We start from the raw sequence: 22164 nt of genomic DNA on the forward strand, positions 1-22164 counted from the left end.
CAACTCCTGAATCATTCTTCCTATTTGCCTTAGAAGATCTTCAGATTCCTCTGGAATTCCTTGCAAACATTTTGCTTAGAAGATTCTTTTGAATCCTGTTGGAAATTTATTGTAACTTTCACCCAAAATCCCTCAAAAATGTTTCCCGGGAAATTGGAACAGATTCCCGGTAATCGGAAAACGTGAATTTTGGTAAATTTCTCGTAATGTCCCTGGTTGGAAACACGCACGGTGGTGCCGTTTCGGTGTAACTACACCACAAAAATGAGAACGGCATTAGTGAAAAATTATCAAATCTTCCCCCCCAACTCCAGTTTACGGTAAGTACTATTTTTACGAAACAATGGGTCGTATGAATAAAAGAGTTTAGTTTACTTTCCCTATAAGGAAAGCACAGGGCTTTACTTTACTCTCGTTATTCAAACGGCCCAATGAACATTTATTAGAGTATAGTGTTCATGTCACAGTTGTCACTAGACCAAAGCTTTTTGTATTATTTTTGTAAACAACTTTCCATTGGTGGCAAAATTCCACTTTTTTTTTCATTTCACGTTTTTGAAGTTTTCATAAAAAAAAATATTATTGACCTGATTCAATTTTGGCAATTTCTTTTGAAAAATACTCAGTTTTGTACATAAGATTTATAGAACACTATGGAACTTTTATTGATTCGAATTTAGAAATTTTCTAACGTTGACTTTTTTTTAGATGGTTTGCAGGATTATGTTTCTTACTAAAAAAAAAAAAAGTTTCACATAAATGTTTTAAAATTATTGCACAAGCCGACATCAGCATACCGAACCAAATATGCAGCAGGTTGTGAGCCGTTGGAAAATCGAATGTCTATACGAAATCAAACACCCTAAAACGGAGGCTTACGTTTTACCGCCATATAAAAAAGATCGATATTGTGTGTGGAGTCAGAAGCCACCTTTCCATGGCTTCTGGTTTAGCAATCAGTTCTTTGTATGTTGTTTCTTATAATCAGGCTTGCTTCATAGATCGGGTATCGTAATTATGTAGTAAAACGAATTTTATACTAAAATAAATAATGTTATACACTATTTTGTCTATTTTTGATTTCACAATAGAAGTCTACTAGTAGAAAGAAAAACTTTCATTGTACCAAATTAAATTCTGATGTTGCTGCCGCTTCCGACACTATTTCCGATGTGCAACCATTTAAAAATGCAAAAACAAAACTTGTCGCAACACGATATTAATTAGACAGTCGAATTATGCGAAATTATACGAATATACTGTAGTCAAACTCCGTCAACAATAAATGTGTAGTAGTACGGCATTTCACATAAATGATTCGATTCGAACTCGAACTCGAACGCTACCCCAGGAACTGACACCTGAAAGATTAACCCTCCGCTGTCAACGGATCCCGTGCGTGATGGATTTTGATGTGCTTGTTGTGGTTCGTCTTGGTCGAGGAAGTTTTGCCACAAATGTTACACGAGAACGGCCGTTCACCGGTGTGTATCCGTTTGTGTTCGGTTAGATAGTACTTCCGGTGGAACTTCCGGCCACAACTTTCGCAGGTGTAGTTCTTATCCGTTTCATGCTCGCGGGTATGTCGAATCCAGTTGTATTTGCGGATAAACTGACAACCGCAGTGGTTGCACGTGTACGGTCGTATGGATTTGTGAGCATTCATGTGAGTGATGTAGTCTGCCTCGCGGACAAATCCACTCGAGCACATATTACACTGGAACGGTTTCAACGTCGGATTGGCGTGTGTCCATCTGTGCTGCTTCAGGTTCCAGTTGGTGCTGAAAACTTTATTGCATATCGTACAGGAGAAAGCCATCCGCTCATCGGTGTGCGTTTCCATGTGACGTTTCATGCTTGTCTTAATGTACGGTTGATTGCAAATTGTGCACATTTCTGTGGCCGTTTCAAGTTTCACATACTTTTCCGTATGGGACAGGCGGATGTGTCTGGTCAGACTGTTCTTGTGAATGAACTTCTCCCGGCAGAAGGGGCAACTTTTTGGCTTGTTCTCGTGAATTTCCCTATGCCACTCCATTTTAGCTTTCGATTGGAAAACCTCTCCGCAATCACAGACAAAATCTTTCTTGCAAGGAACCTTGTTCAAGTGATGCCGATTTCTGTGTTGAGCCAAATTTGAGAATCGCCGGAAGTGCTGATCACAGTCGGGACACTTGATCGGGGCCTTCCCGGTGTGAACTCTCATGTGCTCTATGAGCTTCTGCTTGATGACAAATTTCTTCCCACAAAGCCGACACTGATGATCTTTGATTCCCAAGTGTCTCTTGATGTGCAGTGCAAAGTTCGGCCAATGTTTAAAGCTTCTCCCACAGGCATAACACTCGGCCGGATGTGTCATAAGATGGGCATTGAACAGTTTGAACCTATCAAATTCTTGCTTGCACGTACAGCAAACATATGTACGTTTCCGACGTACCTCCCCACCACTACCCGCTACAATAGCATTAGATGGTCCAGCCACTTCTCCACCTTCTAGCTTCTGCTCCAATTCCTGTTTCAGTGAACTGTAGCACATAAGCATAGGTTGTGGTTCGATTTTAATCTTTTTATTCAACAAAGAAGTGCTACATCCCTCCCCTGCCGATGCCGCTGGACTCGAAAAGAATCCCAATGCCGATGCAGATGTTACCGTTGATGATGCACCGGATGTCACCGTCGCCGAAGCCGCGCCCATCACGTTCACCTTACTGTCCGTCTCATGTTCGGATAAAATATGCGCACGACGTTGCTTCAATGTGCCAAAGGACTTGGGACATTCGGTACAACGATAAGTACGGATCTTAACCAGCTTTCTGCTGGCCTCATCATTCAATGCACCGCTACCACTGGGACCTAAGCATGCATAGCTCTCTTCCGCACTTACTCCGTAGTCCAAACGAATTTTCGATTTGTCATCCAGCTGGTCATCTATCTCGTTCCGATTCTCACTATGCTGAGCAAATTGGCTGCAAAAAAAAATAAGCACATATATGAACTAAATTCACCACGATCAAACATTCAAAACTTACAAGCTCATCCCGTGCGACTGATGGCCCTGATGGTAAGGATGGGATAAATGGTTAGCTGTTGCCATATCGGAACTTGACAGCCCTGCTGCCAGGTGATTGTTGCTTGTGTTGCTACTGCAGCTGTTGTTGTTATGAGCACTGGAATGACGATTGCTCAAGTTCCAACATTCCTGCGCTGTCGAAAGGTCGTACGAACTGGGATAGATGGGTATATTTTCGTGGACTGGGTATAGCTGTGGAGAGAAGGTCATGAGATTGTGATTAAAGATGTGTTACGAGCACACCTAATGAATTCAATAACATTTGTTTTGTGAAAATGTCATCAACTCATTTCGTGTGCCGAAATGACTCATTTCGGAAATGTGCGTATGAAATCTGCAGAACATAAAAAACTAGAATCAGTCCGCATCGTGCTCTCTTACCGTGCGGATCTATTTGCTTTATCAAATTTAAACAGCACTTTTCAATGCTCAACTTGTAAAATGTCTACCTTGTCTGACTCTGTACCCTTCGATCTTTGTTTGGACCCTACCCGAGGTAATCCTGCTTGGCCATCGATTTGGAAAATTCGTCTTTGATCCTTCGGATTCTTATAGTATTCTGCTTGGAAGTCGATGTGGAGAAACTTGGCGCAAAAGCGAAAACAAAAGCGCAAAAGAAAAGGGCAATCGCTTGATCCCCCTTTGATGAAATTCAATTGAGCAATCAATTTGATATGCTTACGGATGATGAGAAAGATCCGTCATCCAGGTAAAATTCCATTAAACATTGCCAGCTTAATGCAAAAATAGAAAAGGTTCCCCCTATTGTTGTAACCACTTCCGATTTCTATGCTCTTCGAAAGGAACTTTTAATTTCGTTCAATTTAAGTTTTCACTTCAAATTGGCCATCGGGGTGAATGCCGTGTATTGCCTGAAACCTTGGAAGGATTCAAACGTCTTCTCTTACTGAATAGCAACATACATTTTTCACTTATGACACCAAAACTGAACGTCTGTTCGAGGTTGTCTTGAAATGTCTGCCCAGCGGTGAATTCCTGGATCAGATCAAAGATTTCTTGGAGTTGAGCCTGTCCATGTAATTAAAATGAAAATGAAATCCCGTCATGGCAATTCACGCAGCGGGATTTCCAATGATTTTTATTTAGTTCACTTCACTACTAGTGAGCTAAACAACCTTAAGGCCTTAGAAACAGCTAGCCTTACGCTCCATGTTCGAGTGAAGTGAGAACACTTCACTCAGACGGGAAGAAATTTTCTAGGGACGGGGTCACGGAACCAAAAATTGCTACATGCCAGCTAAATGCATGAATTGTGGTGATTCCTTCCACGCTAAGAACGACTGTCCTGTGAAGGAAGATCAAAAAATAAATAAACGTTCAAATTGTGGTGAAAGCGGCAGGTAGGAAACACTTCGTTCCTGGTCAGGTACAAATTCCTCTGCTGTTAACAACGGTCAGCGAGGAACAAATTCTACATTCGTACCCGTAGGTACAAACATCACAACTGCTTCAAATTCTTAATCTATACCTGTTCCCCTCATTGCTAACAATGTTTTGCGAGTAAATGGAGCTATCTATGCTGAGACTTTAGAACAAGAATTTACCTTGCCGAGTATTTTCACTGGTGTTCGGATTGCAAAAATTATCGTAAAACACAACATCGAGTCGTGGGTCTTCATCGATGGAGAATCGACGTTTCTGTCCTACTTTGGCCAACGTCAAACCTGCCGACACTGCCGAGAGTTTATTCACATCGGTGCGTCCTGTGTGCAGAACAAAAAGTTGCTTGTTCAGAAATCGCATGCAGATGCGACGAAACAGCCAGCAGCAATGCAGGCAAAAACTTCAAGTCCCAAAATCAGCGTTGCCGATTAACCAAACGTCGGCATTGAGATGTACGCCGCCAAAGAAGCAACAGCAGCAGCTGATGCCGGTACCTGCAACAAATCCGATCGAAACACAATCTGAATTACATTTTCCACCGATCACTGCCCCTATCATACAGCAGGATAGCAGGTCGTTGTCCAGTACTCCTGGTCAACAACCTCCTGCTAGTGGCGAAGCGGTTCACAAACCTGCTAGTAGCAAATCCGATGGCAACGAGACAGACGAATCGGCAATGTCAACCAACAGCACACGACCGAGAGGACGCCGCCAAACAAGAAAGCGGCGAGACGGCAGCGACGACGAGCGGGAGCAGAACTATTAAAATGTATCAGTTCACCAGCTACAACGTTGCCACTATAAATATTAACACGATTACCAACGAAACGAAACTCAACGCCCTCCGATCATTTTGTACAACGATGGATCTCGATATCGTTTTTCTACAGGAAATGGAGAACGTGCAGCTCTCCATTCCTGGCTACAATCTTGTCACAAACGTCATCAAAGGAGTATATCCCATATAGAGAAGAGCTTGGACGGACGACTTGTTGCTCTCCGGGTCGAAAACGATAGTTTTTATCTGCGGCACAACACCGAAAATATACTGCTCGCTGGCGACTTCAATTGTGTGCTGCGACCATGTGATGCGTCGGGTTACAATAACAGCCCTGCTCTTCAGTCCACCATACAGCAACTGCAACTCAGCAACGTCTGGGTAAAATTGTATCCCACGACCCCCTTGCCCACATATATCACGCACAACTCCGTCTCCATACTTGATCGCATGAACGTCAGCCATGCCAGCTACGAAATGCAGCCACACATGTATGCTCTTTCACTAACCACAAAGTGCTTACTTCGCGAATATGCCTCCCTAGCCTCGGCTGGTCATGGTTATTGGCCATTGCGTCCTCATCTTCTGACAGCAGAGAACGTTGACGAATTCCAGATCAGTTGGCAATATGTGACCCGACAAAGATGAAATTTTCCAAACTGCATCACGTGGTGGTTATCCTACACTAAGCCGAAAATCCAGTCCTTTTTTCGATGGACATATCGCGAGACATAGAGTGAATTTCATGCACAACACCAACGGCTGTATGTACAGCTTCAGCAAGCGTATGATGGATATTTCCTTAATCCAGCGATGATAGTCACCATCAATCGCGTGAAAGCACAAATACTTGCTCACCAGCGCTCTTTCTCGCAGAACTTTATGCGTATCAACGACACGTTTATTGCAGGTGTAAGCATAAGTACCTTCCAGCTGGGAGAAAGACGAAGGAGAGCTGCGTGGCGAAAATAACGAAGTTTTAAACACTTCCGAAGCAATCGAAACCCATCTGCTCCGATACTTACGGGAGCTATATACTGGGGACAAAGGAAAATGAGGAAGCACAGTTCCAATGCGAGAGAGTGGTACGCTGAGATAACAACATCAGAGATTTTGTCATCTATTCGCACATCAGCTAAAAGGAAGGCTGTGGGAAGCGATGGGTTACCCGTCAAATTCTACCAACGTGCATTCGACGCAATTGAATTCGTGGTGGTACGAAAGAGAGGAACGACAAATACTGCTCGAGGATACCCCCCCCCCCCCCCCCCGATTAGCCTTCTGAATGCGAACTTCAAAATTCTCGACAGAATCTTGAAAGCACGTCTCGAGGTCGTGATGAAGACTCAACGCGTGTTGAGTGATGCACAAAAGTGTTCAAACGAAGGGCACTCAATCTTCGAAGTCACTGTTTCTCTGAAAGATCGTATTGCACAGCCTTCCTCCGCGGAACCATGCGGCAGCAGCTGGAAATAAACCCAGCTTTCGTCAGCTTACTGGCACGAATTGCCGAACAATCCTTATCTCGACTACTTGTAAATGGACATCTTTCGCAGCATTTTCCCATCGAACGGTCAGTGCGATAGGGAGACCCGTTATCGATGCTACTTTTCGTCATCTACCTCCACCTGTGATAGGAACCATGAAGAGTTGGATCGAAGGAGCAGTTGATTTCTGTAGTTAAGAACTTGTTTACCCGTTATCAATAACTGAAAACTTTATGTAGTATTAAACCAGACTTCCTACTGAACACACGTCTTTCTCTAGAGGTTATGGGCCCAGTTACGTCCAGCCTCTGAAGTTGAAGCTAATTGATTTGAAGAATCCAGAAGTTCGTTACGGAATTACGGAGAAGACGGGAGTGAAGATGTCAAGCGCGGCGAAAGTAGGAATAGTCCAGTTTGCTGGTGAAGGATACGACGTGTGGAGGTTCCGGGTCAAAACGCAGTTGTCGGCTCACGGCGTGAAGGAAATGATCACGAAGGATGTACCGTTCCGATTCAAATTTCAGACGATTCAAATTTCGGACACTTTCATTTTTAATTAAATATTACATCCAGTTAGAAACAAAGTAATAATGTTAGATGATCGTGGAGGGCACTAGTCAAAAAAATTTAAAATTTACAAGACATGTGGATCATATTCGACCGAGATAATCAACTTTTAAAAGTGTCCGAAATTCGAGTTTAAGTGTCCGAAATTTGAATCGGCACGGTACCAGCTGACGAAGCGCAGAAGAAAGCTTTTCAAGAAAAGGACGAAAAGGCGAAGGCTCTTCTAGTTGCGTACATCGCGGATTCTCATCTGGAGTACGTGCGTGACAAGAACACTGCAAAGGAAATGTGGAACTCCCTGGCAAGTACGTTTGCGAAGAAGGGTTTTGCAGCGCAAATATACATTCGAAGGTCCTTAGCAACGCTGAAGATGGAAGAAGGAACACCGTTAAATGACCACTTCCGAAAATTTGACGAGTTAGTCCGCCAGTTGAAGGGAGCTGGTGCTACTATCACGGAGTTAGATGCCGTAAGTCAACTGTTCATTTCTCTGCCATGGACGTACGATGTTGTCACCACGGCTATGGAGAACCTGGGAGATGATCAGTTGAAGTTGGACACGGTGAAGGCGCGTTTGCTGGCCGAAGAGCAGAAACGAATGTGAAGAGGAGACACTTCATGTGCCAATGGTGTCTCGGATGGATCAGGATCAGCGTTTGCAGCGAAGTCGGAAAGAAGCAAGGAAAAGTCCAAGTTTCAAGGAAAATGCTTTGTGTGTGGTGAACTAGGGCACAAGAAGGTTGCATGTCCAAAGTTCTAAAAGCGGTATGATCGAGCTCAAGTAGCAACTGTTCCCGTAGACAGAGAAGTGGCGTTGATGATTTCCCAGGAAGCGATCTACAAGTCGAAATTGGACATTGAATGGATATTGGACTCGGGAGCAAGTCGTCACATGGCCAATGATGAGCGGTATTTTCACAAATTCAAGGAGTTCGACAGACCGCTGGTATTTGAAAGTGCCAAGCAAGGTGAGAAACTTATTGCTACTGTTCCGTCTCCATCTTGACAATCGCCGCTGACGAACAGCGACAAACAACACTAACCAATCAGCGACGTCCATATCACCATGCGCAGACAGCGCGCTCCTATAAAAGTGGCACCCATTAGGCAAACTGAATTCGATTCTCTGCTTGTTCGTCAAGCAGTACAGTCCGGTATTTGCTCGCTCTGTCGAGTTGTTCGATAGTTATTCCAAACGTTTATTCGCGTCGTCAGTAGTGTCGGTCGCATCGTGTGATGGGAAGACAGCGCTCCCGGAGCAGGCTCCGTGAGAAAGCGGAAAAGAACAGTGGTGAGTGTAGCACGAGTGTACCTATTTCAAACAGGTACGCTACTCTCCCCACCGATGTTGGGAATACCACCTCCGCCACGGTGAAGCGATCCAAGAAGAGGAAGAAAAACCAAGGCCAGTCCGATGGTGCGAGTGGACGTGATGACGTCACAGCAACGAACGCCAGCGACATCGGTGATTTCGGCGACACCATCGACAACGAAAATTCTGCCGGCCCGAGTGCGGCAAAAGTGAAGCTACCTCCATTGGTGGTAAAAAATGCTCATCTTAATGAGCTCATCGCGGATCTAGCGACGCTGGGCGTTAAAGCCGAATACAAGTTGGGCAGAGTCGGCACCAAGGTGGTGCTCCGTACCAAAGCGGAGTATGACTTGGTCGTCGCCCACCTGAGGACTTCCAAGGTGGAATTCTTCACCCACGACATTCCAGGTGAGAAACCATTCAAGGTCGTCATCAGGGGCCTACCAAACTTCGACCCGAAGTTTATCGAAGCTGAAATCAGGGACCGGTACAAGCTGGCCCCAAGTGCCGTCTATCGGATGACAAGAAGAGACGAGAATGTGAAGGCGTATCCGGATTGCCTTTTCCTGGTACACTTCCAGAAGGGAACGGTGACGCTCAACGCGCTGAAAGCCATCCGCTCCATCAATTGCATCATCGTCCGCTGGGAGCCATACCGTGGCGGCCATCGCGATGTGACTCAGTGCCAACGGTGTCTGAACTTTGGACACGGCACCCGCAACTGCAACATTAAGCCACGCTGCGGCAATTGCGCTCAAGACCACGCCACTTCCGACTGCCCTGCGGATGGAGCTGTGGTGTTAAAATGCGCCAACTGTGGTGGTGCTCACCAAGGTTCCGACAGACAGTGCTCCAAACGCGAGGACTTCAAACGGATCCGAAAACAGGCGGCAGCTAACAACCAACCAGGACGCAAGAAGGACAAAGTCCCGGCATTTCGGACGGAGGATTTCCCGCCTCTTCGTGCTCCTCAGCAAAGGCAAGCGAATTCGCGGGTGCATTCCGCTCAAGCAACTTCTGGTGATTCTGCTGGCCAAAACTCTCCATCCCCCCCTGGATTCTGGAGACAACCACCAGCGCAAAACAACAACCCCGATCTGTTTTCAGCGGATGAACTGATGGAAATTTTCGTCAACATGACCGGTGCTCTACGTAAGTGCCGCAATAAGCCCGAACAGATCCAAGTGCTCGGTAAGTTCATCATCCAGTATGGTGTCTAAACCGCTAACCATCGCTACCTGGAACGCTTGCTCTGTAAGAGCAAAACATATTGAGCTTGCCGACTTCCTCCGCAAGCATAGCATCGACGTGGTTCTTCTAACTGAGACCCACCTAAAGTCCGGTGACAGCTTCTGGTTGCCTGACCACAACATTATCCGGCTTGATCGCACCAGCTCCAGGGGGGGTGGTGTAGCGGTCATCGTCAGAAAAGGAATCAAGTTTTGCACTCTGCCCCACATCCGCACTTCTATCATCGAGGCCGTTAGTGTGGAGGTGGAATCACCAACTGGAAACGTCCGGTTTATCGCTGTTTACTGCCCACGCCAGTGCACCGCCAACAATGGACTAGGAACTCAATTCAAGAACGACCTGACCGCCATCACCCGTACTAGCTCCCGATTCATCGTTGGGGGCGACCTGAACGCCCGCCATGAAGCTTGGCGGAACTACCAGCGGAACCGGAATGGATGTTTATTGTTCGACCACGCACAACATGGACTGTACACTGTGCAGTTTCCGGACGAACCAACTTTTATCTCTCCGGCGGGAAATCCGTCCACCCTGGACTTTTTCCTGTCAAACATCGTACTATCCAAGCCGGAGGCGCACAACGATCTCAGCTCCGACCACCAACCGGTGGTGACTGAAGTCGGTGTCAACGTGGTTCCTGCTAGAAGCTGCCTGCGTAAAGACTACCACCATGTCAACTGGGTGCAGTACGGACGAATGGTGGACAGCAGCATCGAAGAAAATCCACTGCTCGACACCGTAGATGACATCGACCGGGCGTTGGAAGGACTCCAACAGGCCATATCCGAGGCTGACGAGACATGCGTTCGACAAGTTCCTGTGAGGGGTAAGTTTGTTGCTATTGATTCCCACACCCAATTATTGATTCGATTGAGAAATGTGCGTAGACGCCAGTTTCAGAGGACTGGAGACCTGGGCAAAAAACGTGAAATGGCCGATCTGAACAGGCAGATTGCTTCCAGAATGGACTCACTCCGAAATGAAAGTTTCGGGCGTGTTGTCCAGAATCTGGACGACCGCTCCAGACCATTCTGGAAGGTAGCCAAGGTCCTGAAAAATCATCCCAAACCCGTTCCACCTCTCAAAGTCGAAAATGATGACGATCGACTTTTAATTACCCCACAGGAGAAAGCAAATGCGATCGGCGAGCATGTCGCTTCATCGCATTTGCTTGGCTCGACTATCCAAAGTCCGCTCGATGATCAGGTTGCGCAATGCGTTCAAAACCTAGATGCCTCCCCTTGTGTCGTGCCTCCGGCGGAGATGATTACAGTACAACAAATTTGCTCAGCGCTGAAATGCACCAAGAACATGAAGGCTCCCGGGTTTGACGGTATATTCAACTTGATCTTGAAGAGACTCAGCATGAAAGTGCAGTCTCTTCTAACCACTATCTTCAACAGATGTTTGGAACTGCACTACTTTCCAAGCATCTGGAAAGTAGCAAAAATCATACCGATCCGCAAACCCGGTAAGGATCCAACATTGTCTTCAAGCTACAGACCAATCAGCCTCCTTTCAGCACTGAGCAAATTGTTCGAGAAACTCATTCTCAATCGTTTGCTCAAGTTTGTCGAGGAAAGCAACATTCTCCTTCCGGAACAGTTTGGATTCAGAAAGGGGCACTCCACCAATCATCAGCTAGTACGGGTGTTAAATAACATCCGAAGTAACAAAGCTGTATCCAAGTCCACAGCCATGGCCTTGTTAGACGTTGAAAAGGCGTTTGACAATGTTTGGCATGATGGACTTGTGTACAAGCTTTGTAACTTCAACTTTCCTTTACATCTTATTAAAATCACCCGTAACTACCTCCAGCAAAGGTCGTTTAAGGTATCGTTGAATGGTTGTCTTTCAGACACGTTTTCCATCCCAGCAGGAGTCCCGCAAGGCAGTTTGCTGGGCCCCTTGCTTTACAGCATTTATACTTCCGACATTCCTCCCCTCGGTGACGGTTGCGTGTTCTTCCTGTTTGCAGATGATACCGCAATAGCCGTCAAAGGAAGGATGCCTCGCGAAATAACGAACAAACTTCAACGATGCCTTAACGCCTTTGCTGATTATGCCACCACGTGGAAAATCAAAATCAATGCTTCCAAAACACAAACAATCATGTTCCTCCATCGGCAATCACCCAAACTAAAACCGGCTCCCTCTTGTACTGTAATCATGGATGGCACAAGGGTTGAGTGGTCCGCCGAAGTAACCTATCTCGGGATGTTGTTCGATGAAAAGCTCCTCTTCCGTTCACATGTAGAGAAAACAGTAGTCAAGTGTTCTGCCTTGGTTAGGTGTCTGTTTCCGCTGATTTGCCGCAGATCCCGCCTCTCAAGGGTGAACAAACTGGCCGTCTACAAACAAATCATAGCACCTGCGATCCTCTACGCAGCTCCGGTGTGGGAATCATGTGCACAGACTCACAGGAACAAAATCCAGGTCGCTCAGAATAGAGTACTGAGGATGGTACTTGATCGTCCTTTTGACACTAGAATAACAAATTTACACGAAGAGGCAGGCATTGCCAATAAAGATTCCAAAATTAACGAAATTAAGACTAAATTTGCACAAAAATGTAATTTATCAGAACATGCTTTGATAAGCAATTTGTATATAGTAGATTAGGTGTATATAGTAGTTGTAGGTTAGTTGTAGTTGTAAATAGTAGTTATAAGTAGTCTCCTTTTTACAAATTTTCAAACAAACCAATCCCACCAAGGTGGTCAATCTCTAAAACAGGCCTGATAGGACTAGGAACTGTAATTAATAATAATTGAAATTTCACAGGAACTAAAGTTGAAAAGACGCATCTGTGTCACTTGATAAGCTATACATGTAAACCACACAAATTCAAGAAATATAGATCATTTAAGTCAAAAAAAAAAAGCAAACTGAATTCAGTTTCCTTTTGACCGGCCACGAGCAAGCATCAGCATTCAGCAGCAGAAGAAAGCAAACCTTTGTAGAGAGAAAGAGGAGAGAAATAAAGTAGTTACTAGCGTAGCCGTTCGCCGTTTGAATATTTACCCAGCACACATCCCTGGTTCGGAGCAAGCGTTGAAACCCACCCCCAGCTCTTTTCAGAGCTCAAAGAGATTGATTTAGATCGACGCTTGCCTCCTCCACCAATCATTGCCGATACAGTCCACTGCCGAAAGGGAAAGTGCCTTCCCAGACCGAACAGCTACTAAAGAAGGCACAGTGAAAGCGAAGACGTTCATGGGTGAGAACAGTCTGACATTGTCCTTGGGAAACATCTTATTTGTGAAGAACCTCAAGTTCAATTTCCTGTCATTGTCGCGGTTGCTGAAAGCAGGAGTCCAAGTGAAATTCCAGCTGGATCGAATGTAAAATTTTGCTCTCATTTTTACTGCGTTAACCGTTAAGTCAACCAAAATGAGATCAACTGGAGTATTCAAAATAATTTACATCGTAATAGCAAATTTTGATTTCAATTTGATCTCCAGCTTTGCTCTGGCAGTCCACCGAATGAAGCATGCTTGTTGAAGAAATCGCTACCCGAGCAAAGCTGGAGATCAAATTGAAATCAAAATTTGCTGTTACGATGTAAATTATTTTGAATACTCCAGTTGATCTTATTTTGGTTGACTTAACGGTTAATCAAATGGACAACTAATCCTGCTTTCAATGAAATCAATTTGGTTATTGATTTTGCATTCATAATGTTTAACTGAATATGGGCCTGGCGTAAATGGTTAGCATCCATGCTTCTCACGCTGAAAGACTTGAGCTCAAATCTCACCCCAGGGAAGTCAAGAATTACCAAAAATGTATGAAACAAAATAAATAAACAATAATCGTTAGTTCAACGACAGATGAACTTAAATTAAATTTTAAACAAAACGTTAACAGCAGAATTTCATGTTAAATTGCTTTCTTTTAAAAAGTCTTGACTGCAAAATGAAAGCACAATATGATATCAGACTTCTGTCGCAAAAATTGAAATCAAAATTAGTTTTCATTATGATATGAACTTCAAACTTTAATATGGATTTGCTTTCATTTTGTTAATCGACTTTGCTCGGGTATACGGTCTCAAGCAATCACCTCGCTGTTGGAACGGTCGCTTTAATGAAGTTCTGGTGAGCATGGGATTTCGTCGTTCCCGACACGACTACTGCGTATATATGTGCGTGGACAAGGAAATCAAATCGCTTAAATCGTTATCTATGTGGACGATTTGCTCGTGGTTACGGGCGATCTGCGCATTATTGAGGAGATTAAAGATCGATTGAAACGAGAATTTGAAATGACGGATTTGAACGAACTACATCACTTTTTGGGCATCAAGATAGAACGTGACGAGGAAGGTACTATGTATTTGTCTCAAGAAGCACTAATCCGAAAAATACTAATACGTTTCGGAATGGACGGCTGTAAACCTGCCCACACACCCGCTGAAACGAAGTTGCAACTTCGAAAGACCACTGAAGGATCCAACTATCCGTATCGACAACTGGTTGGCAGTCTTATGTTCCTGATGCTGAGCTCAAGACCAGACTTGTGCTACGTTGTGGGCTATCTGGCAAGATTCCAAGATGCTGCAGGAGAGGACCACTGGAAGCATGCCAAACGAGTACTGCGTTATCTTCAAGCGACAAAAGACCTAAGGCTGATCTTTAAGAGGATCCCGCATGAACGACCGGTCGCTGTGTTTGTTGATGCTGACTATGCAAGCGACGAGGAGGATCGTAAGTAAGTGTTTCTGGATTCCTGATTAAGGTATTTGGATGTACTGTCGTGTGGTCGTCCAAGAAGCAGCGCACGGTAGCAATGTCATCCACAGAAGCTGAGTACATTGCATTGAGCTCATCTGTTAGCGAAACAATTTGGCTTACTGGACTGCTATCCGATTTGTGTGAATCAAACTTGTATCCATTACCAATCTACGAGGACAACCAAGGCGCTATAGCTATGGCAGAGAAGGAGGAGACGAAACGTGTCAAGCATATAGATGTCAAGTTTCATTTTATTCGAGAAGCGGTTGCAGACGGAAAGGTGAAACTTGTATATTTACCAACCCAGAAGCAAGAAGCGGACATTCTTACAAAGTCATTTCCAGCCCCGGCTTTAACACTTTTGAGAACGAAGATAGGATTGGAGACCATCAACTGAGAGGGGGTGAAGAGTTGGATCGAAGGAGCAGTTGATTTATGTACACGCAGAGAAAATTGACCTTATTGAACCAAAAAAAAATATTATTGAAATATTTTGCAATGTCAAATATAACTTTTTTTGAACTCAATATTTATATTTTGTAGCTTCAAAAATGTTTTTTGTTGTTTTCATTGCAAATTCTGAAAACAAATATATTGTAGATTCAATAAAATATATTTTTGTCTTCAAATATTATTTTAACTACTTTTTAAAAATATATTGTAAATTTAAAAGCAACACTTTTCCAAAACATACACAGGCTCATTTTGTCATTGTATGTGTGTGTTTTCAATGCCTGTGCATGCTCAGCTTCCCAGTCTCGTCGGAAGAAGTTCTTTTTGAACAAGTTGCTTTCTTTGTAAGGAATTCAGTATTCGCATTTTAATACGTGTTTTAACGATTTTTTCCCCCAATTCCAGCAAATCAATACACCGTGGAAACGTTGCCCGTTTCGAAACGCAAACTATTAATTTACATACCGTTAATGAGGGGTCATAATTTCGGTATTTTTTGTATAATTGATAAACTTATTGAATCACTATTTGTACCGTTTGTTAATAAATAGAAAATGAAACCGAAAACAATTTTTAAATTTATTGAAAATTATTTCTCGAATAGAAAAACTGCTAAAATTAAAAATTAAAATATTTATGCCAAACCAATTTTATTTTTAAATTATTAAAAACAATTTCTTATTTGCAGCAATTTTTTTTTTAATAAAAAAAAGTTATTGTTTGTAGCAACTTATTTTTTTTTATCAAAAAAAAGATTTTGTCTGTTTGAAAATAAATATTGTAAATTCAACAAAATATATTTTTAATTGCGTTTTTGACAGATTTTGAAAACAACAATATTTTATGTCCGAACAATAAAGATTTATTGTTGAATTCAATAAAAAAAGTTATTAGCCGGGGAATGATAATTTTTGTTGTTGTTTTTAATACATAATATCATTGAAATTAAAAAACTTTTTTCTGCGTGTAGTTAAGAAACCAATACAGAGGTAATTGACCGCATCAATGAATTGTTTGAGCGGATCAAACGTACCGCTGGTGCAAAATTAAATCGGCATCAAACTGTCGCCATAGACGTTGGTTTCATTGTTGGAGACCCACTAAACGTGCCATGGCTGCAAACAGCAAAAAAGGTGAAGATTCTGGGCGTCTATTTCACCAATCAATTCCGCGCAATGATCAAAATTAACTGGGATGCTTTCGTATCAAAATTTGCTCAGCAGTTGTGGTTGCACTCGCTGAGGAGTCTTAACCTGCAACAACAAGTAATACTTTTAAACACATTCATTACGGCGAAGATTTGGTATGTTGCATCCATTCTCACGCCGTATTGTGTTCACACGGCAAAGATTACGGCAACTATGGGCTATTTTCAGTGGTGCGGACTACCAGCGCGCGTTCCAATGGAACAAATGGCGGATTGAAAATGCAGCTACCAGCTTCGAAGTGCAAAGCGCTGCTTGTGAATCGTCCAATCCCTTCTGAACCAAACAATTCCTCCCCCTGCAGATCTTCCCTGCTTCAAGTTGATTTCCCAGCAAATTCCCCTTCTTCCTCCACTTGTTCGGAAACGCATTTGGGCAAACATTGCGGCGAAACAACTGTCATCGATTGGAGCAGTTTATACTTGCTGGTTAACGAGAAGACGGAACATCGAAAATTGATGAGAACCATTACATTCTACTTTGAGATGCGAATTGTAAACCATCTAATTGTAATCTTTTAAGAATACAAAAATAAACGATAAATTTTACAAAAAGAAAAAACAAAATAATTAATAATTTCAGGCAAATATCGTAGCAATTGAAGATTCTCTTTATACCTAGATAAGATTTAGATTTAGTTTTTAGTTTGAAGATGTCAATTGTTATACTGACATGCAGGTATAGAAAACCTGTTTACAATACTGAATTGCCAAGGCGGCAGGAGCACTGTAAAAACATATATCTAAGTGTCAAGTATCATAACAATTAGGTCTGGTAAGTTACTGTAGTAGCTGGAGAACCTAGGTTAAAATTAAATGTAATTTATTTTGAATTTGGAACAAATAGAGTTAAAAATAAAACTGCGTTTTTCTGAGAAGTTAAAATAAGTGCAAATTTGAACAGGATCATTTTGTTTTAGTGAAAACTACAGAAACTACCTTCAATGAAATCAGTTAATTACCCTAATCAAAAAAAAATTGCCATAGCTACACTAAAAAAAACCACTCCGAATAACGTATGAGTCGATTTAGCTTCATATCTAATTAAATCGTTCGCATTATCTCAGTACATAATAGTACTGTGTAAGCAGGTGCATACACTTACCCTGTTCCACGACAGTTCCATGTCTCCGTTGCTCTCCTGTTCCGATATTTCGCCCTTGGCAGGCATCTTCTCGTCTGTTCTAATATTCAGACTCTCGGCCGATGGCGCCCGATCCATACTGGTGCCGTTGCGACTGCCATTGCTTCCACTGCCACTACCCCCACTGATGGCACTGTTTTCCCCAACGCTATTGGAGTTTGTCTTACTGCTGCACATGTCCAAATCCATGTAGGAATTTTGGTCATCGAATGGAGTATATTGCGGGCTGAACTTTTGCACCCACGACAGCGGAATCTGTTCTTGTGGAATTCCATAGCCGTTGACCGGAACATAATCATCGTACTCGGCACTATACTCAAGGAATGTTGGCTCAACGTTTTCGGCACGGCTATGCGTTGCGCTGCTACCACTATTGCTATCAACGGTTGTCATTTCTCTCGAAGGTCCAGCCTCGAGCAGGTCTTTTTGATCGTTTTGATAGATGTTACTGTTACATATAGACATGGAATTAACAGAAGTGTTGGGTTCTATTTTAGCTACCCTGTCTTCTTCTGTCCTTTCACTATCGTTGGCTGAATTTTCCTCCTCACCTTGAGTAGGTTTTTCGACTTTTTCGATTTTGATTCGACTCTTAAGATCCGCCGGTTCAAATTCTTCCGTAGCGGGTGATGTTGCATTTTCGGTGTCACTTGGCCCTTGCGGTGCACTGTGAGGTGAGAGTGCATAAACTTCGGTAATCTCTATGTTGCACCCACTGGCAATGTTAGTCTTTTGATCAACTTCCTCATCTTGTTTTACGATTGTGGTGGTGCAATTGTCGTTGCTGATTTCCAAATTTTGTGCTATCACCTCGTGTATCGCCATAGCACCGGAACTAGTGTTTGCAAGGTTATTCAAAACACCTCCTTCGTCGTCGATGAAAGTTATGTTGAAGCATTCGACCTCCGTAGTTGTGGTGGTTTGAACGATCTCCTGTGATGATGTTGGAATGGCAGCATCCTGGATCTGGTGATTCTCTTGAGAGCTGGAATTAGGGCTGGATATCATAGCACAGTTACTGTTCTCATGATTCAACGACGACTGGGTGAAAACTACAGTTTCTGCGAGTTGAGCATCCTTCTCTATCTTTGTTGTTATGTAGGTTGTTACGGTTTTCGACGATGATGCACTGAACTTCATATCAGAAGACGTCCCTTCTCCATCGATCATGGGTGGGGAACGCATCTAGTGAAATAGAGAAGAATTGTGTTATACATTTTCAATGGTTCAAACATGAATAATTTCGCTTACCTCCGATTGTACTTGGTTGCATTCGGAAACGATGAACTTGCTTTCTTGGATAGCAGGCGAGAGCAAATACGGCGGTGCTTCATGATTATCAGGAACATTTTCACCAGCTAATGAAGTTTCCTGTTCGTTGTGCTGGTATTCTTGTTCCTCGGAATCGCCTGTAATACGTTCTACTTTCGGTACAACCTGGGCTGGGGTAATTGAGACAAGTGGTGGTGTTGGCGGTGGCGCCGGAGGCAGGGGAGTTTTTAGTTTAACGGTCAGTTTTTTCGGAGGTTTGTTGAATATAAGCCCCGAAGAGCAGTTGGCAGTTTGCACAGGTTTTCTTGCTGTGTGTGGCTTCTGAATGGATGTGGTAGACGATCTACATGATAACGAAGCTTCACTGGTACCCACTGGAGTTGTTTTCATCGATTGTGGGGGATCAATGGATTCAACAGTAGGGGTTGGTGTTGTCTGAACGCTTGCTGGTGCTGGTTGAGGTGATGTTAACGGAGCAACTACCGGCGATGAATGAGGAGTCATACGGATGACGCTTGTGATTACCGAGGGAGTTGGAGTAGCACGGGAAGCACTTCTAGACGACTCTGCCTCCGCGGCATCTTTTTCTAATCGGAAAGCATCGGCGCTGGTTGCCTTCACTTCCATTGAACCAACGTAACACTCTTCTTCCTCATCCGAAGGATTATCCTCCTCGTCGTCGTTAATAATTTCGATGTCGTTGACATTGTTGAGATCAATCGGAGGCATGTTGCTGCCCGCATTTATTATAAGCTCGTTTTGGCAATTGTTATTTACAACTGCAGTGGGTTTAGTTCCCGCGATAAATGAAGTCTGAATTCCATCCAAATTCGGAGAGCATCCGTTGCTCGCAGTGACATTGGTGGTTTTATTTTTGCTATTCAGATTCAGTATAATATCTTTGATGCCTTGAGATAAATCCGTGGTGACTTTCACATTACTCAACACTTTCAACCCACTGGTTGGTCTTTTCCGTGGTGTTATCGTGCCACTTGTAGATGCTCCTCCGTGTGACTGGGATGAGTCGACGAATAAATTGAACTTGTTGCATTTTTTAGTGCTTCCAATACTATTGATCAACATCGGTTTGGGCATCTGTTTAACTCCGAAGCATCCTCGATTGTCGTCGAAGGTACCGTCTTCATTCTCTATTATTTCAATAGTGTCTGTCTGCGAATGATCTTGATCGTCTATATCTTTTACTTCATATGATTCATCTTCATCGATCATCATCTCATCGTAGTCCTTCTGTTCTTCATCCTCTTCAAAGTGATCTTCAGACTTCATATGCGTTACATCTTCAGACGGCAACGATAATTCCATCTCGTCACTGGTTTGGACAACCCTCGGTGGTGACTTGACGATCTTTTCAATAACCATAAAATTACCTTCATCGTTTTCTGTATATTCAACGACTTTCTTAGGATTTTCGGTGACTACGAAGTTCCCATCGTCTTTTTCTGTGTACTGAGCTTGCAGGAAGTTTTGATGTTTGAAATTGGTAGTCTGTAGCTGCACCTGCTGATTCTGCTGCTGACTTGCGACCGACGACTGTTGCATGGTAGGTGTCGGGGATGGACGTGGTTGTGTTTGATAAATTTGCTGTTGTTGCTGTTGTGTAATAGCAATTGTGGGCACGGCATGTACTACGGCAGGTGTCGATGATCCAGTGGAACAGAACGATTGCTGTTGCTGTGGTTGTAGGACTGCTTTCTGTTCATATTTTGAGACAAGCCCCGTCATCGAAGACTGCTGCAGGTGTGAGTTGGCAGAGATCGTTGATGAAATTGCCGTACTATAGGGAGGAGGAGGGCCAGAATAACGCTCATTTGTATAACGAGGATAGAACGAAGGAGCTAGTTGACGACGAGCCGTCAATGTCCCACACGCTCCTCCTCGATCAGGTTCTATAAATATGTTTCTTCCCTCGAGCGAACTGGAAGGATAAAACGTTGCTGTTCCTGTAGTCGCCCCAATTCCACCGGTACTGCCACTTGACTGCGGTATTTGATGTACGTACTTAGTGCTGCAGCTTTTGACGATCATAACATTGTTTATCGGATAACCCATATCGGAAGCTTTCACAACGGTAATTGCAGTTGGAACGGAAGTGGGCACAATCGGTGCAGGTGGTGGCGGTGGAGGAGGCGGAGCTTCTTGTTTCATCGACTCATATCCACTACTGTGATACATGAGCGCATTCGGTGGTGTACGGGGACGTGAACTGGATGCTACTGCCATCATTGCCAGCTCCATGGGATTTGATGTGTTGATAGTAGTCGGACTTGCAACAGTGTTTGGTGCAGGTGATTGGGCAGATCCGAGCGGTTGCGTTTTGGTGGCCATTGATACCAAAGCTTTGATAACCTTATCCGTTGGATGTGTCCCAAGATGTTCCTCCAAGCTCATATCGGCTCGGAGGTACAGGGTACAAACAGGGCATTCGATGAGACCCATCGTGACTTTTTTTTTATTTGTTCGCTCTAGCTAAGCCGCAAGTGTCTCTGCGCACATATAAAACAGCTGAGGTACAGAAAATTATACTATTTGTTAGACCTTATGTGGCGCTTTTGCAGTTGATGTACCGGACAACAGAAACTACAGCTCAGCCCATCACAAAGAGTGCCTTTTGGCACTAATCAATGCCTGTAAAACAAGAAAAGAATACGTTACTAACCAATGTTTGCAGAGATAAGAGACTGTTCATAAACTGTGTACACCGTTTTTTAAGAGGTTTAGACCCCCTCCCACCGCGTAGATAACCGTCCATATATTCTTTTAGTTTGTTTGAGCCGTAAACATTCGCCCCCTAAAGAGTGCACTTGGTTTATGAACAGCCGCTAATATGTTAATAATATGCTTTATCGTTATCATGTCTTGAATCGCTGTTGGCTGGTAAACGGTTGGACAACGCGTACCTACAGGAACAAAATAGACCCGGATATGGCCCTTAACCTATTGTCCAGTAACTCCTATCCCTACCTCCCCGCGGTGCCGACTGGGGTACATGGGAGAGACCGGGTAACCTATTATGAGCTCATCCTAAAACTATACAAGTGTGACCATGGATGTGCTCACAATTTATTATACAAATAATGCTCTTGCTCATAGTTAGTCATACAAGTGTATCCGCGGCATAAGGCTCAAGACAGTCTCGGGTAAAATGGTTGTGGTGGGTTGCTGTTCAACGAAGGTTGCTCTATTTGCAATGGTGCTCTGATATGCAGAGTAAGCTCGATGATCTAGCCGAACGCTCCTCTGCGCCACCAACGTCTCTCACCATCAACGTCAACAAAGCCAAATCGGTGGATGTCAACAAGGACAATTTTTCCAACTTAACGTTAACAAACAGATTCACAAATCGACCACGTTTGGATTGATGGAAGACACTTCTCGGATATCATCGACGTCAGGAACTATCGGGGCGCAAACATCGAATCGGACCACTTCCTTGTGATGGTAAAAGTGCGCCAAAGACAAAGCGAG

The 22164-nt window shown here is 43.7% G+C and overlaps 1 protein-coding gene across 4 annotated transcripts in view; it reads right to left on the minus strand.

The window, feature by feature from the left end:
• Window positions 1–284: 284 nt before the first annotated feature.
• LOC135700488 (uncharacterized) overlaps window positions 285–22164 on the minus strand; it is a 43743-nt gene continuing 21863 nt past the window's right edge. For all 4 annotated transcript variants that reach the window (XM_065221011.1, XM_065221013.1, XM_065221012.1 and 1 more), the window contains exons 2-5: window positions 18658–21324; window positions 17368–18591; window positions 3030–3262; window positions 285–2966 (exon numbers count right to left, since the gene is read on the minus strand). In XM_065221011.1, the coding sequence (XP_065077083.1) occupies window positions 1370–2966; window positions 3030–3262; window positions 17368–18591; window positions 18658–21135 (5532 nt within the window). In that variant the 5' untranslated portion in view covers window positions 21136–21324 and the 3' untranslated portion in view covers window positions 285–1369. The remainder of the gene's footprint in view (window positions 2967–3029; window positions 3263–17367; window positions 18592–18657; window positions 21325–22164) is intronic.

This window comes from Ochlerotatus camptorhynchus, unplaced genomic scaffold, assembly GCF_037179485.1.
Source record: "Ochlerotatus camptorhynchus isolate MF236.1 unplaced genomic scaffold, CSIRO-AGI_Acam_v1.1 ptg000137l, whole genome shotgun sequence".
Taxonomy (NCBI): Eukaryota; Metazoa; Arthropoda; class Insecta; order Diptera; family Culicidae; genus Ochlerotatus; species Ochlerotatus camptorhynchus.